A 16,830-nucleotide genomic window follows, 5' to 3' on the forward strand; every position below is an offset into this window, starting at 1 on the left:
TCGGGTCGGAGTCCATATACTGTGTCTGAGTGGGGTATCCATGTTAAACTGCGGCATGGTATCTCAGTGGGCTAGCACTACAAACTGTAGCTATACACACCGACACACGAACATGAGTGATGTCTGTGATGTCACTTCCAGTTGGTGCGTTTGATTGTATTCATATCCTGTGGCAATGTGTTTGTAATGTCGGTTTAGAAGAAAATATAGTTATACATGTTGTAAAACGATTATTACTTAGTCCGGACTAGTACAAACAGACTCTGACACATGCGTGCATGTTGCTATACAGGTGAAAAAATCTTAAACACAACTATAAACCTCAATTTACTTCATGAGAGACCTACGGGGCGGTCGGGTAGCCTAGTGGTTAAAGCGTTCGCTCGTCACGCCGAAGACCCGGGTTCGATTCCCGACATGGGTACAATGTGTGAAGCCCATTTCTGGTGTCCCCCGCCGTGATATTGCTGGAATATTGCTAAAAGCAGCGTAAAACCATACTCACTCACTCACTCACTCATGAGAGACCTGTGAAGATTCAAGGTAGAATAGGTCTTCAGCAACACATGCTGGCCATAAAAGGCGACTGTGCTTGTCGTAAGAGGCGACTAACAGGTGGTCAGGCCCGCCGGCATGCTCATGATATCTATCACTGGATTGTCTGGTCCAGACTGATTATTTACTAATCGCTGTCATATGGCTGGAATATTGCTGAGTGCAGCATTAAACAACAAACAAACAAAACAAAACTTAATGAGAATGACTCAAGTTGAAAATTTGTTAAGCAAGAACCTAAATTGGTTTTATTTCCTATGAGAATCCAGAATGCAAGTTTAACTTTTGTTCTGATGTATTTCTTTAAATCAGCAGTTATTTCTAACCTTTCCACATTGCAATTTAGTGGATTTGCTTATCAGCATTTAAATACCTACCACAATGTCAACACAATGGGACAAGTTTGAAAGTCACTTTTGTCATTTCAATTCCCCTATCGCATGTCACAAATTGCCAACTAAGAGTCTGCTCACCTGCCAGGTGAACCATTCACTCAAGTGTATAGAAAACAGATAATTAATAACTCCACCTGAAGCCAGGTGCCATGCTGGAAGTGTATGGGCCCATTGTTGGAGCATACATCAAGATTGGTATCAGCGAGAGTGAAACAACCTCATGCAGTCTTGTGTGTGAGCCCAGCTTGGACACGGGCGGGGAATTAGTCCGTTAGTTACAAGATGATTATATACCCTGTGTCTGTGTGTGGCGCTGTATTCCATATCCGCTTGGGGATCGGAAACTGAAGTTGTCACTCGCTGTTGTCTACAGGTGTTTTGTGCGTTTTGTTGTAAATTTGGGAAAATTTGAATCAGCTTATGAAGTTTGAAGGTTTTTACAACTAATTGGATATTTGAGTATCTTGGGATGTTTTTATGGAATTTTCGCTTTAATGCCTACAGGTGTTTTTTTGTTTTTTGTTATGAATATGTGGAAACTGGAATCGGCTTATGAAGTTTGGAGGATTTTTACAACTAATTGGATATTTGAGTATCTTGGGATGTTTTTATGGAATTTTCGCTTTAATGTCCACAGGCGTTTTGTGTGTTGTGTTATAAATATGTGAAAACTGGAATCGGCGTGAAGTTTGGAGGATTTTTACAACTAATTGGATATTTGAGTATCTTGGGATAAATTATGTGTGAATATTCGTGGAATGAAATGTGTGGCAATGTTGAGGAGGAAATGGTCTGTGTGTATTTTCTGTTTGTGTTGGTGATTATTGTGTAAGTTGTATAGTCTGTATTTACATGTTTTTCACAAGTGTGCATGCAGGTAGAGTATATGATTATTATCTTGTATACCACAGCTTGGCCAAGCTGGGAAATACTCATATGCATGCACTGATCCTATTTAATTATTTGCCTTAATTTGTACGGAAACTCATTTTGTCTGCCTGATTCAAATATACATGGACTTCCAATATGCTGTGACTAGTGGCTTGTTAAATGTCAACTTTTAAAAAATAATTTCTTGTTATAAATTTCAGATTTATTTGGGGGAACTGTGAATTTTATTATGAAAACTGTATTTTCCAATATAAGATGAAAAAATGCTTGAGAGCCTTTTATGGTAAAGGGCAACACTTGTTTTCAGAGGCAGCCACCTTGAAAAATGGCCACCAAGGACTATCAGTAATCCATCTACAAGAATGTTGTACTTGAATGCAGATATTGTTATCTTTTGGCTTAAAATGATTCTACATGTACTTCGTGGTCCAGGGCTCCCCCTCCTGGTCTCGGGTTGGGTGGGGGTGGTTCTAGTGCTTTCAAAGAGACTTTCATAACTTCACCATGAATTTGGATTTTTAAAGAATTATGGATTATAATGACCTCAGCTAAGCTTTCTATAAGTTTTTCGGTAGACATATAGAAGACATGAACACACAATGCCATTTAGAATGTGGTCAAATGTAACAAATGTTATATAGGGGATAACACTTTCTGAGTAAAGTAGAGATTCGCATACTTTTGGGGGGTTGACTCACATCCAAAGTCAGCGATCTAACACACTCAGCCACCGAGGCTCCCACGAAAATGTAAGTCTGACAACATGGCATTGTGTGGTCATAGCTTTCGGCCATGGGAGCTGTGCCAATTTACACTTGCCTGAGGGGTACGCAAAGTATGTGATCTAGATTACCAGTTGTCGGACATTTTTATTTTTGTGGAATCCTCGGTGGATGATGATAGAGATTTAACGGGGACTTTCGCATGCATACCATGAAACATACCGTTACTCATTCAATTTGACCTCCAAAGGATGAAATTTGCCTACTAGTGAATTTTAGGTCCCCTTTTAGCAATGAGTGATCAGGTTTATAATATGATTTGTTAATCTCACCAGTTATTTGTATATCAGGTAGATATTGAAGAAACCCAAGTGTCCTGCCAGTGACAAATACCGATTCTTATCGTCACCCAGTCTATCAGGTGTTAGGCTTGATCCCCGACGTAGATACTCCGATATTGGTCATGCTATCACATTGATTGCGAGATAAGGTTCTGATCCTATGACTAGTTATTGATTTATTGATTAGGGAAGCCAGCGATCAGTTTTATTGATTAGGGAAGCATGTGATCAGATTTATTCTCTTTCTTTTGGTTCGATGGAATTACTCTATTCTGGGCAATGTCATAAAGACAAATTGAGATTCTGGTGGCTAATCTCAGCTGTGGCCTGTTTTATTAGAAGGAAAGAATAACTTTTTATGTATATTTGATTTGCTTCAAAACACCAGATATATACTGCTCAATAGAAGTCATGCAATGACAGATTGACTATAGTAATGTGAAAGAATCCGGTGGTCCTTAACTTCTTTTGAGTAGTATATGTTATGAGGTTTTTCTTTTGGTGCTTAACAGGCTACGTGAATAAAGGGGTTTTATTTTCAATATGGTCACACTCTTTCATTTCACTGGGGTCACTGTTCTACCCAAACTTAGGTCAAGACTTTGAAGAATAATAACTTCTGACCATATTACAGTCTTTCAAGTTATTTGTATTTTCTTGGTCAATATGTCTGTACATCAGTGTTGTCATGGCTTACTCAAGATTTGACATCAATTAGTATTATTTTTTATTTATATTTTTACGTTAATAGAGGTGTAAGCGTAAAATACAGTGTGCACACTTTGTGTAAATCCATGTGGTACAAGACCTGTGAAGATCCGGGGTAGAATAGGTCTTCAGCAACCCATGCTTGCCGTAAAAAGCGACTATGCATGTCGTAAGAGGCGACAACAGGATTGGGTGGTCAGGCTCACTGACTTGGTTGATGCATGTCATCGTATTCCAATCACTGCATTGTCTGGTCCAGACTCTATTATTTACAGACGACCTTCATACAGCTGGAGTATTGCTGAGTGCGGCGTTAAACAACAAACACACAAATATTTAATCATTAACACAAAAATGTAGACAACAATATAAAATCAGTGACATTGTTCAGCTCCACAATGCAACCAAAGTCACACTGACTGAATTATCAGCCAATAAGGAATCAGTAGACTGCTAGGAGGCGTGGCAAATTGTTTGGGAGCATGGGATCATAAATGCAAAAAATCTATGGTCAGCCAATCAAGTGCTTTGGAGTTACTTGCAATATATATATTTGTTATAAAAACAATTGAAACAAACAAACAATGTAAAAAGGTTAAACAAAATATGAAAAATGCATGCCAAGCTTAAGATACCTGTATTTTCAATAAAACACACCCCAAAAAGGACTTTTTTCTCTTTTAACTTTTCCTTTTGAAATTTAGGTTAGATTCATCTATAAAAGGAGATAACAAAATACTATGGGTTAAGTTTTCCTTTCTCCGCCCTCCTAATTACCTGTTGTCTGTTTCACAGACCTAAGAGAATAAGTTAAGGAATGAATCCAACTCAAGTCTAGAACGACTTGGCAAGTCTATATTGCTTCAGCTCTAGGCTGCAATTAAGCATTGTTCTGGGATCCATTTGGAGTTTCTTTTATATTTGTAAATATATATTTTTCTAAAAGATAACTTTATTTCTGAGACTACTACGATATACAGTGCATGTTAGTCTAACTTTGATTATTCGTCCCCAATTTAGATGACCCAAAATTCCATAACTGAAATACTGTTCAATGCAGTTAGACCAACCTCATTCGTTCACCTTTTTCACCAAATAAATATGAAATATTACATTACTTTATACCAGTATTACAAGAGCTGGACAACGAAATGATTGCATTAATTTTGAAGGTTCAAATACTCATAAACATTTGTGGTAAATAATGAAATGGGATATAATTAACACAAACTCATTGTCCTCCATTAATGCCACAGGTTTCAAGGTGAATAAATCATTAAAACACTTGTTAAAGTTTATAAGTATTTAATGATTGGCAGTTTGTGATCGTCAAACACACATTACAGGTGTTCACACTTACCTGATGTCAAAATTAGTCTGTTGTGTGAAGTATGTTTTTCACTTTTAAGTTGCAACAATTTGATTAAAGTGTTACTGTTGAACACTGTCCTTTTAAGTTTAATTTATTTGATTTATGGTCACTGATTTTTATTGATCATGGGAGTCTTTGAACATTTGAACTTGAAAAACAAGACTGAAATATTAACATTGTGCTTTTCAAAATAGAAACAACTGATTGAGCTTTAAGTTTTCATTTAATTTCCTCTAAGAGCATGTACTTGAAAACTAATAGTGATAAAACTGATTATAAATGATTTCCTACCTAATATGCCAAGATGCAAGAGGTAGAAAAATGGGGTCCTCCAAAAATTCCACATTCAATCAATGTCTTGACACAAACATTTGGCAAAGTTTAAAGTCAGTGGGACCATCAAAACATATTCTTACATCAAAATATTGTTGAATTGACCATTGACATTGCTGATAAGAATTGGAGTTAAGCATCCATTTCTATCTTCATTAGGCTTGATTTGATGAATCAATTCATTGTAAAAGAAAAGACAATTTTGTTTATTGAAACGAAAAACTTCACAATTTCCATTTTAGCACTCTGATTTGAAATTTTAGAGAAATCAGACAGTTTTAATATTGAACAACAATTGATTTCCCATAAAGAACTTGTGTTTCTGATTTCATGTCTTGAGGCAATGAAATAACCTTTATTGCAAGAAATCAACCTCTTTTTCAACAACACCACATATGATATACATTGATCTGGGAGCCAACTCGGTCACGTATGTAACAAGTTAATAACCTCGCTGTACCCTATATAACCTGTGTAAACTACAGCTATTTCTCATTCTGTTCGAGCTTATAATTGGCACAAACATCACATGTATTTGAATATTTCTCCATTCAGACGAGGTGAGAAAAGCAATATGCTGTAATTTAACCTGGTTACTGGGAGGTATTATCAGTTGTACGGTATACAGTATTTCTATAGATTTCAATGGTGCAATTGTAACTGTAGCTTTGGTTGAGTTTTCTGAAGGTATTGTGGGATGTGTTTCTGCTTTGTGGTGTTACCCCACACACTCGAGACATGTATAGATGTAGGTAGTCGTTATGCTAATACAACATGGTCATTGTCAGATTTCAGGAGCGTTAAGTCATGGTTTGGATCAATTGGCATTACTGTACAACTTATCCCAGGATTTAATCTTGTTTCCGATGTGTGTTTTATCTTTGGATTATGTTCTGTGGGATCTGAGTGATGCAAGAGTTATACAGTTATTTGTTCAGCTGTTTTAGGTTATAGATAATCAGAAATAGCACCAAGGTTGTGTTCACTTGTGTCGTGAAACCGAGGGTCGTGACAAATGGTTTGTCATGATTATTCCGATTTGTAGTCTTTGTGTTGAATGTTCTATTTATTACGACACAAACTCAGGTTGATGTTTTCTATTAATAATCCTCATAATAACGATAAAAGTGAAATTTGTTTGAATAGTTGAGTTGACAAGTTATTTCAAGTCATAAATGAGTTGTGTCTTTTTCTCAGATGAAATAAGGGTTTAGTTGTGAACTTGTCGCGAGTGAATCTAGTCCAAGATGTTGACGCTGAAGGCTGGATACCCTGTTCTGAAACCCCACAACGGTGGAAGGAAGAAGAAGAAGAAACAGGGAACTTTAACGGAGAGAGTTCCTCAATATCTACCACCTATGTGTTTCAAGACACAAAACATGCCGTCCAAACTTCTTCATATTAGCACACATAACAGTGCTCTTGAAAAGGAATCAAAGTTATGGACGTCCATGATGTTGAAGAGTTCCTTCGAGTCAGTGCAATCTATGAAACTGCCTACAATATTTGAAGGCTCTTATTGTCAAAAACTTCGAAACTCTCACCATCATCGACTTGTGCCGTCAATACTTGACCCCCCCAAGCTTCGACGTCTTGGTTCTGGCTTGATGCCCCCTGTTGTCGTCGACAGTGCAATTCTTACAGACTTGATGGTGATTAGCAATTACGTCAGGTGTTTTTGTTTGTTGGGTTTACTGATTTTTAGGTCCAACATTCATGTCAGTAGGTCGAAATATTAAAGATGATAAAATTTCAAGATTTTATATATTTTTGCTTGATTTCCTCAAAATGGTAAGTAGGTAGGGGAAAAAACAGGGCAGGAGAAATGGCAATTTGTCACTATTCATTGTGTTTTGAACTTTTTAAGATTAACTTTCAACAGGTTTTAATTATAGTACTTTAAATAATTAATTTATATCAATAGCGTTAGTAAATCAGTTTTTAAAAAAACGTTTTACTTTAGTCTGGTTTCGGAAATTAAAAGAAATTCACATTTCAATTTTTTGGAGTTGGCGGATTTGTGAACCAATTTAAAAAAATTCTGACCTTAAAGGGGTAAATTAAAGGGGTAAAAGATATTCATTTAGAATTTGTAACTTTTGAAACAAGGATATGTATAATCTTTGGTTAAATGTGTTTGGGCAAATACTTGGTGGCATAAAAATGGCATCAAACCAGACTTTATGACTCACCTACAAATGTTACTGGTCTTTATGTACTATACAAATACTGAATGCGACCAGTAGGTAAGCAGGTATATCGGGTACAAAGTTTTATTCCCATGGTTTAATGGTGTGACATCTATTGTGAAACCTGATTCAAACTTAATCATTTGTAGAAGTCTGTGATTTGTAAAAAAGTTCATCAATCTCCCCTCGATGGTTTCTGTATTGATAAAAGTTTTGTCAAGCAATACTGACTAATTCTTAAGAAACTTAGACATTTTCATGGGACATTATTTTGTCCTGCCACACCTTGAACTGTACCTTGTATTTTCTGTGTTTTGCAGTCCCTATTAGACTCCCATCGACAGCAGCAACTTGAGGTGGACTTCCCGGCAATAGACAACCAGTCACACAGCTCGGACTACGGGGGATCCTTCAAGGGATCCAATATTCCAACACATGCTGTCAAAGGACATTCCGGTATGGACAAGGGATTCCTCTCGGATGTTATGACATCAATATAGATATATTTTTTTATTGTCAACCTGTTCATAAATCTCAATAGGGCTTTACTTAGGAAATACCGTATTCGACATAATAAGCGCCCCACTCTAATAAGCGCCCACGGCTATATTTGCTTATATGTTGGCTAGTGAACAATCCCAATTAGCACCCCTTCCAATTGATCAATGCACATAAGACTTATTTATGCACCCTTAATTATAGGCAATTAAATTCTGGAAACATACATCGGTTGTATATAAACATTTCGAAATTTATCTTTCAACTCTGTTTTCTTCACTAAAATAATATTCTAGGAGACCCCTGTTTCTAATTTAGAGAGCGCCCTGGGCGCTTATTATGTCGAATACGGTAAACAACAAGTGGCAGTTTTTTATCGTGCAGTAAAACACTGCACTGAGAATAAACGATGAGGGGCATAGTCCCAAGTGGTTTATTTTGCCCTGCCGTGTTTTTATTGTATGATATACAACGACCACGAGTCGTTTATTTCTCATATAAGATATCAACATTATGTACAGCCTCTTTAAGGATATTGATAAATGTACAAAGTTTAAAAATATTTACCTGTATTTAAATACTGATGACTTCCTGGGACAATCCATGACCATGGCAATGGCGGACAAGTCCAGTTTATGAACGAGGATGTTAATTGTGGTATTTTCCAGATATTCTCACAATTTTCATGTTGATTATCTGTAACTTTTCTCCAAATTACCAATTGTCATATCTTTCCCACTTTTGGGTGCGATGTGTGTTGTGAATGTGTGTTGTGGCAGATTGAAATAAGAATATTTGACAGGTGTGCATTTTGTTTTACCTGTCAGTGACAAAACATGCATAATATTGTAATAGGTTTTCAAAGAAATTGGGGATGGTCGGGTAGCCTAGCGGTTAAAGCGTTCGCTCGTCACGCCGAAGACCCGGGTTCGATTTCCGACATGGGTACATTGTGTGAAGCCCATTTCTGGTGTCCCCCCACCGTGATATTGCTGGAATATTGCTAAAATCAGCGTAAAACTATACTCACTCACTCACTCAAAGACAGAGTTGCGTCCCTTGGACACGCCAGAAACCTATGATTGTGGGTTCGAATCCCGGTTCGCCCCGATTATGTTTCTAGGTTTGTCAGCACCATACCCGTGCTCGTGGGTTTCACCGAAGTGGTAAAAGTCTGAGACCTGCATCACTTCGGGCTTTCCTCCCACATTAAGCTGACACGCCGCGATATAACTGGAATACTGTTAAAAGCGGCGTTAAACCCAACTCACCCACCACCCACCACTCACTCAAAGAAATTGTTGTTAGATAACTTTTCAGAATTCCAGAACTCAAACCATTTTACAGCAAAATATGCCAGCTGAATAAATTCAATGTGAATTTGCCAAATATGAACAACTTTGTATGTTAAATTTCAAGCCCAGAATCGCAGTTGGCCATATGGAATCGATGAAGCAGGAAAGGAGTACATTGGCAGTGCACCCATTGTGTCACTACGAGAAAGTAGTTCCTCCCCCTCTGGGTCGGTGACAAGTATCCCCCAGCTTCCAGCCATCTCTCGACATCCACTCACCCCCATCAAGGATGTCAGCAGAGAGACAACCTACCAGAACATCACACTGCCACCCATTTTTGGACAAGGTGTGTGATAAACAGATATAGCATACTGGATTAGAGTGCACTCCCTTTTCTAACATAATAATTTCCACCCACATGCACATGCTCCAACTCAAATATATTTTTCAGTTTGAAATCTTGTGCTCTGAAAAGATTTTAATGTGTTATTATATGTTAGAAGTATTGAATTTGTATTTTCTATGATATTAATTTGGTGTTATTTAGAAGAAATGTCATTTTAAGATTTTGTATTTAAGATATTTAGAATTGGTTATTCTTGCAACATTTTTATCAAACACTTTTCTTGATGTGATGTTAATGCTGAGGGTCAGTAAAAATCATGTATATGATTTTGAATCAAATTTGTTAAGCATTTCATTTGCATCTGAACCCAAATGATTGACACAAAATGTCCAAATATCACATTGATACAAGTTTGCTGTATCTCTATCAGTACAACATTTATCAAATATTTTCTGTGACAGTCATTCTAACATTAACATGATTGCCCCTCCTGTTTTGAGCTGACTTGCTGTGAGATAACTGAATAATTATGTATGTTACACAGATAATATCACATGTGAGGCATGTTCCTTGAATGCACACTAAATCTGATTGACAGTGAGTGCACACTAACATTTGATTGGTAGCATGATTGATGTATTGATAGATGGTGTTCCGTTGGTTAACGTTGAACCTCCAACGCCACAACACTCGACGTTGATGAATACAACGGAGACAGATGGCCGTGCTGTTCCTCCGAAACCATCAAAGGATGGTAGTTGCAATATTTAATCTTGTAAAATCAATCTCTACTGTGTAAATAAGGCTGAATCTCTGGGACTAAGTCACTGCAGTTTGCTTTGCAGAGTTGTCTCCCATATTTTTTATCAGCCATCTTGAAAATAGTTTTATTATGTGGCAAAATTGAATTATAAGCACTGTCTTAATATCGTATCAACATATTAACATTCAATTATGCCTGTCACTCACTTACTCACAATAATTTCACCAAGAAGCAGAGATACATGTTCAACAATTCATAACATTAAGATATCATATGTGATGAAGCAAAAGACTTGTTGGTATTTTAAGATGTGTAACATTGCTTTCTAACTGATATCTCTTGTAAATAGTCTTTAAAATATCTGGTCGTAGATATGTAAGGAAAACTAATTGTGTGATATTGAAAATGAGAACTCAGTTAATGTTTCTTAGGAGAAGATGACTCGTGGAGAGGGGCTGAGAGACAGCATCATCGGAAGAGACAGAAGAAGGCATCGCAGGCTGGTTCAGACAGAGGTGAGTTGCCTGTCATGATCATGATCATCATCATCATCATCATCATCATCATCATGGGCGGTCGGGTAGCCTAGTGGTTAAAGCGTTTGCTCGTCACGCCGAAGACCTGGGTTCGATTCGACATGGGTACAATGTGTGAAGCCCATTTCTGGTGTCCCCCGCCATGATATTGCTGGAATATTGCTAAAATCTGCATAAAACCATATTCACTCACTCACTCATCACCATCAATACTATTGCCATTATCATGACCCCCAGGTCTGATGGCCTGTTTTGAATCATCATTATCACTACCCCTAGGTCCAAAGTCTTCTTTGATATTTTGATTATCACTGCCACAGGTCCGATGGCCCGAATTACATCTTCTTTATCACGGCCTGCAGGTCCAATGACCTGTATCATATCATCATTATCACTTGCCATGGTTAGTACTGCCACTACTGTCATTATCATGGCCTACAGGTCCAATGACCTGTATCATACCATCATTATCACTTATCATAGTCAGAACTACCCACTACCAATACTATCACCGCCTGCAGGTCCAATGGCAGCAGGGGGAGCCAACCTCCACAGCAGCAGCGAGAGCATCGCCCACAGTGGTGTCCAGTCCATCCCTAGCAAACAGAGGCCACACTGGAAGGGAAGCCAGCAGAGCCTCAAGAGTGTTGGATCCAAGAAGGGACGTGAGTTGTCCTTGTGTTCTCCTCGAAAATCCCCTTGAAAACCGGGTTAGAATTGTCTTGAGGGGCGGTCGGGTAGCCTAGTGGTTAAACCGTTCGCTCGTCACGCCGAGGACCCGGGTTCGATTCCCAACATGGGTACAATGTGTAAAGCCCATTTCTGGTGTCCCCCGCCGTGATATTGCTGGAATATTGCTAAAAGCGGCGTAAAACCATACTCACTCACTAGAATTGTCGTGAGCAACCCATGCTTGTAATAAGAGGCGACAAACCGGATTGGATGGACAGACTCACTGATTTGGTTGATGTATGTAATTGGATCCCTTTTGCGAAGATCGATGCCCATGATGTCATACACTGGACTGTCAGGCCCATTATATATAGATCGCCATCATACAGCTGGAATATTCCCGAGTGCGGCGTTAAACAAAAAGACAACAACAAAAACGAACTCATTGAAACAACTTATAGAAAACTCAGCCTGTCCATCATGCAGTCGGGTTATTTCATTGATGTCTGAATAATAATCTAACAGGAACTATATGGTATTATCAATTCTTAGACGTAAACATCATCAATTAGACAAGTAGAAAATAAAAACAAAAGGTTTTCTGCAGATACTTTGGACATTAGTTAGGATAAGGTTTGGACAAAAATACCCTGCAAGTGTGTCTGACTTGTTTCTTTTGTTGATCCAAAAAGTAAATATGTTGTACTGATTGAATCAAAACCTGAGAATTTTTTTTAAAGGTACTATGCTCTTCATAAAGATTTTTTTAAAACCCTTTGGAGATTCTGGGTAGGAATATAGGTCCCCAGCAACCTATGCTGGTTTTAAGAGGTGACCTAATAGATGGTGGTCAGGCTTGGTTCATCCTGTGTACTTGTACCCTGATTGTTGTTCACAATATCAATCACTGGATTGTCTGGTCCAGACTAAAGTATTTACAAGCCACTGTCATATGACTGGAATATTGCTGAGTATGGCGTTAAGCAACAATCATCAACATAAAAATATTTGATTGGTGCAGGTGTCGACTTTGACAAGAAGTCCTCCACGAGTTCACCGGATCGTTCTGAGAGTGAGGACTTTCTGTTGACCCTAGATATAACCACTGTAGACTGTCTTACAGTCCAAACCCCCCAGCTTACACTCTGCTAACCCAAGGCCTGCCTGTAGCCCCCGCTTCCTACATGTTAGAGGGGTTGACCCTTGGATCAGCCTGGTCAATAATCAGTGCTTCTTTTGTAGTAGTCATTTTTGTTCAACTGGCTGTAGTTATTATTATGTTGGGTTTTCTGTTTATTTTGCTTTAGAATCATGGTTAGGCTTTCTGCAGTTACCTGCAATGCTTCAAAATACCTTGCAGTTTTTTTTGTAAAAAACAACATTGTGTATGACTGATGACTGATGTTATTTTCACCAAAGTGGCCAATGTCTGACACGTGTCACTTCCCACAGTAAGCTGACCCGCAGTGATATTCTGGAAATATGTTTCAAAGCAGTGTTAAGGCCAACTCACTCACTCACTCATTCATCCAGAGGCTCCATAATGCCTGCGATTACAAAATCTCCATTATGTCATTGCCATAAATCTCCTATTTTGTCATCACTCTTTAAATTATTTTAAATTTTTAAAAGAAGTCCTCTTCACTGTCAACTATTCAGAGGCTCCATAGCTTTTAGATTTCAAAATTTCTATTATGTCATTGCCATAAATCCCATGTTATGGCTGTCATCACACTAACAAAATCTACAGATTTTCAACAGAAGTCCTCTTCACTGTCAACTATCCTTAATAAGTTGTGCAGTAGTATCCAGAGGCTCCATATTAGGCTTCTATACATATCTGTGCACATGTGCAAAAACTGTTTATTTTGATAATACACTAAGATAGTTTTTATACAAAAAATAACACGCCCCCTTCAGGTTACTTGTTAGCTAAACATTGCTCTTGTTGAGGACCTCGAAGATTTGTATGCATGAGTTTTGTCATCTTCCCGAGACAAGGCAGTTAACTGACTGTCAAAGTCAGATTCCACCTCTCATATCACTTGCATTTGCTGCAAACGAAATGGCGGCGCCCAGTCAAAACGATCTGATTTTTAATCATGATCTTTATTGCATTGAAACATGAAGTGCATCAGAGCACTTGAGCAGGATTTGGAAAATGTCTGTCAACCAATAGACGGTACTCATGCTCTGCAAATCCTGAAATCAACGGAAATCTGCATGGCAATCACCATGTTGTTTATTAACTGGATGTCGATTTTGATTGGACTATGCATAGACTCGTTAGTCCAGTCAAAATATGACTCCATAATTCCAGCCTAGTTCGGCAGGGGTGGAAACTGGACTTTTATGGTCAGTTAACTCCCTTGTCTCGGGAACATGGAGTTTCATCTTTGTTGTTATATTGCTCTAGTGTTTTTTAGTTGTTATTTGTTATTTTTCATAATATTATTCCTTTGTAAACAGTCTAACTTAGAGCCTTTCTGTAATATCTGTATAGTGGAAATAGATGTAGATCAGTGTTAATGTAGGAAATACTCACAAAGCAGTTGTGTTCATATTTTTCTGTTGTACAATTCTAGATACAGTAAAACAAAGTATCAATGTTGATCATCCTGTGAGCTACAGTAAAACATAGTATCAACATTGATCATCCTGTAAGCTACAGTAAAAGAAAATATCAATGTTGATGATCCTGTGAGCTACAGTAAAACATAGTATCTATGTTGATCATCCTGTAAGCTACAGTAAAACATCGTATCAATGTTGATCATCCTGTAAGCTACAGTAAAACATCGTATCAATGTTGATTATCCTGTAAGCTACAGTAAAACAAAGTATCAATGTTGATCATCCTGTAAGCTACAGTAAAAGAAAATATCAATGTTGATCATCCTGTAAGCTACAGTAAAACATCGTATCACTGTTGATCATCCTGTAAGCTACAGTAAAACATGGTAACAATGTTGATGATCCTGTGAGCTACAGTAAAACATAGTATCAATGTTGATCATCATGTAAGCTACAGTAAAACATCGTATCACTGTTGATCATCCTGTAAGCTACAGTAAAAGAAAATATCAATGTTGATCATCATGTAAGCTACAGTAAAACATAGTATCAATGTTCATCATCCTGTGAGCTACAGTAAAACATAGTTTCAACATTGATCATTGTGTAAGCTACAGAAAAATATAGTATCTATGTTGATAATCCTGTAAGCTACAGTAAAACATAGTATCAATGTTGATCATGTAAGCTACAGTAAAACATCGTATCACTGTTGATCATCCTGTAAGCTACAGTAAAACATAGTATCAATGTTGATCATCCTGTAAGCCAAAGTAAAACTTAGTATCTATGTTGATCATCCTGTAAGCTACAGTAAAAAGTTAGGTATCAATGTTGATCACCCTGTAGGCTACAGTAGAACATAGTATGAACATTGATTCTGATATTACATGAATTGCGGATTACTATAGAAGTCCTGTCTATAGACATGAAGTAATAGTGTAGAAATAAGTTTTTATTTTTATTTTGATATGCAAGAAGTTTGTGTAATATCTTAAGGAAATATGTGCTAATTAAAGAAATAAAAAATCCACAGAAAAAAAATTATTTACACAAAAATGAAATGTTAAGAGCATCCTTTATAACTTTTTATGTCAGACATTTTGGTTGATTCTTACACTTTGGACATGCCAACAGAAACATGGATTTGCTTTTGAAATCTTTAATTATGAGACAACTGAGATGACTTTACACTTTGAACATGCTGACTAACCCCTATATCTTGTTCAGCCGGCAGCGTCATTGGTGATGGTTCCTTGAAGGGCAGCATCATCTGCGCCCCCGATGGTGAGATCATCAGCGTTGGCGGATCCGTAGGACCGTCCAAACATGCACATGGTGATGTGGCGCCACTGCAAGATGTCATGCGTGTCAACAAGAGAGTTGGCGACGGTAGGTGCAACTTTGTCAATTGGTATTGTTGGCTAGAAGAACTTTGCTATTCTTCAAGTCATACTTTCTATGAATTCTGTGTGAGCTCTGGGTGTGAAGACTGTCACTGGTATCATATCTTTAGAGTGTCTATAGAGTGTCTTTAGAGTGTCTTAAGAGTGTCTTCAAAGTGTCTTTAAAGCATCATAAGAGTCTCTTTAGAGCGTCTTTAGAGTGTCTTTAGAGTGTCTTTAGAGTATCTTTAAAGCATCTTAAGAGTATCTTTAGAGAGTCTTTAAAGCGTCTTTAAAGCGTCTTAAGAGTGTCTTAAGAGTGTCTTTAGAGTGTCTTAAGAGCATATTTTGAGAGGTGACTTAAATGGATCAGTGGTCAGGCTCTGTGACTTCGCTGATTGTCAGCTTGCCCTGATCGAGTGGATCGCTTCTTGTGTTTTCTGTCTCTGATTTGCCTGGTCCAGATTTGATTAATCACAAGCGTTCAGGTTAAGGCTGGAATATTGCTGTATGCACTCACTTTCTTCTTACAACATTATGCTGAAAGTATGATCCAATCTATGTGAAACCTAACTCACTCACTCACTCAGATCGCCCAGTTGTCTAGGGCGCTGCGATTCGCTGTGGAGAGTTGCGTCCCTTAGGCAGGCCAGAAACCTATGATTGTGGGTTCGAATCCCGTAACGTCTGAGACCTGCATCACTTCTGGCTTTCCTCCCAGATTAAGCTGACATGCCGCGATATAACTGGAGAACTGTTAAAAGCGGAGTTAAACCCAACAAACTCACTCACTCACTCACTCACTCACTCACTCACTCACTCCCCAATTCTACCTGATTATAGCCCTTGGTTGGTTGGCTCTATACCTCTGCTTGTGGATTTCCTCACACATTAAGCTGACACACTGTGATATACCATATTTATCTGTGTATAATACACACTTTTTTCACAATTTTTAACTGGAATACTGTAAAAAGTGCCGTTTAATCTAGCTTGCTCACTCAGGAAATTTGAAAATATCTAGGACCTGTGTTCAGTATTTGTGATTTAGCTGAACTGCTGTTCAAAGAGGCATAAAACTCACCCACTCACTCACTTATATGTTCCAGGTGAGGTTGCGGAGTCCATCCCATCGGACACAGACGAGCCGGAAGAGTGGAAGGAGTCCCGAAAGAAGGTCCACCTGGACGGCAAGGAGGAGAGGAGACAGTCTCGCAAAGGTACGTCTCAACGTCACCATCAATATCAATACCTG

At 38.1% G+C, this 16,830-nt stretch overlaps 1 protein-coding gene across 3 annotated transcripts in view; it reads left to right on the top strand.

Annotated features, from left to right (window-relative positions):
* Positions 1 to 16,830, top strand: part of LOC124110978 (titin homolog) — a 78,251-nt gene that overhangs the window by 27,619 nt on the left and 33,802 nt on the right. For all 3 annotated transcript variants that reach the window (XM_048382037.1, XM_048382038.1, XM_048382039.1), the window contains exons 7-14: positions 7,827 to 7,962; positions 9,424 to 9,645; positions 10,292 to 10,399; positions 10,840 to 10,923; positions 11,466 to 11,609; positions 12,638 to 12,688; positions 15,421 to 15,582; positions 16,685 to 16,795. In XM_048382037.1, coding sequence (XP_048237994.1) covers positions 7,827 to 7,962; positions 9,424 to 9,645; positions 10,292 to 10,399; positions 10,840 to 10,923; positions 11,466 to 11,609; positions 12,638 to 12,688; positions 15,421 to 15,582; positions 16,685 to 16,795 — 1,018 coding nt within the window. The remainder of the gene's footprint in view (positions 1 to 7,826; positions 7,963 to 9,423; positions 9,646 to 10,291; positions 10,400 to 10,839; positions 10,924 to 11,465; positions 11,610 to 12,637; positions 12,689 to 15,420; positions 15,583 to 16,684; positions 16,796 to 16,830) is intronic.

This window comes from Haliotis rufescens, unplaced genomic scaffold (genome assembly GCF_023055435.1).
Source record: "Haliotis rufescens isolate VD_foot unplaced genomic scaffold, xgHalRufe1.0.p SCAF_4, whole genome shotgun sequence".
In the NCBI taxonomy this organism is placed as follows: Eukaryota; Metazoa; Mollusca; class Gastropoda; order Lepetellida; family Haliotidae; genus Haliotis; species Haliotis rufescens.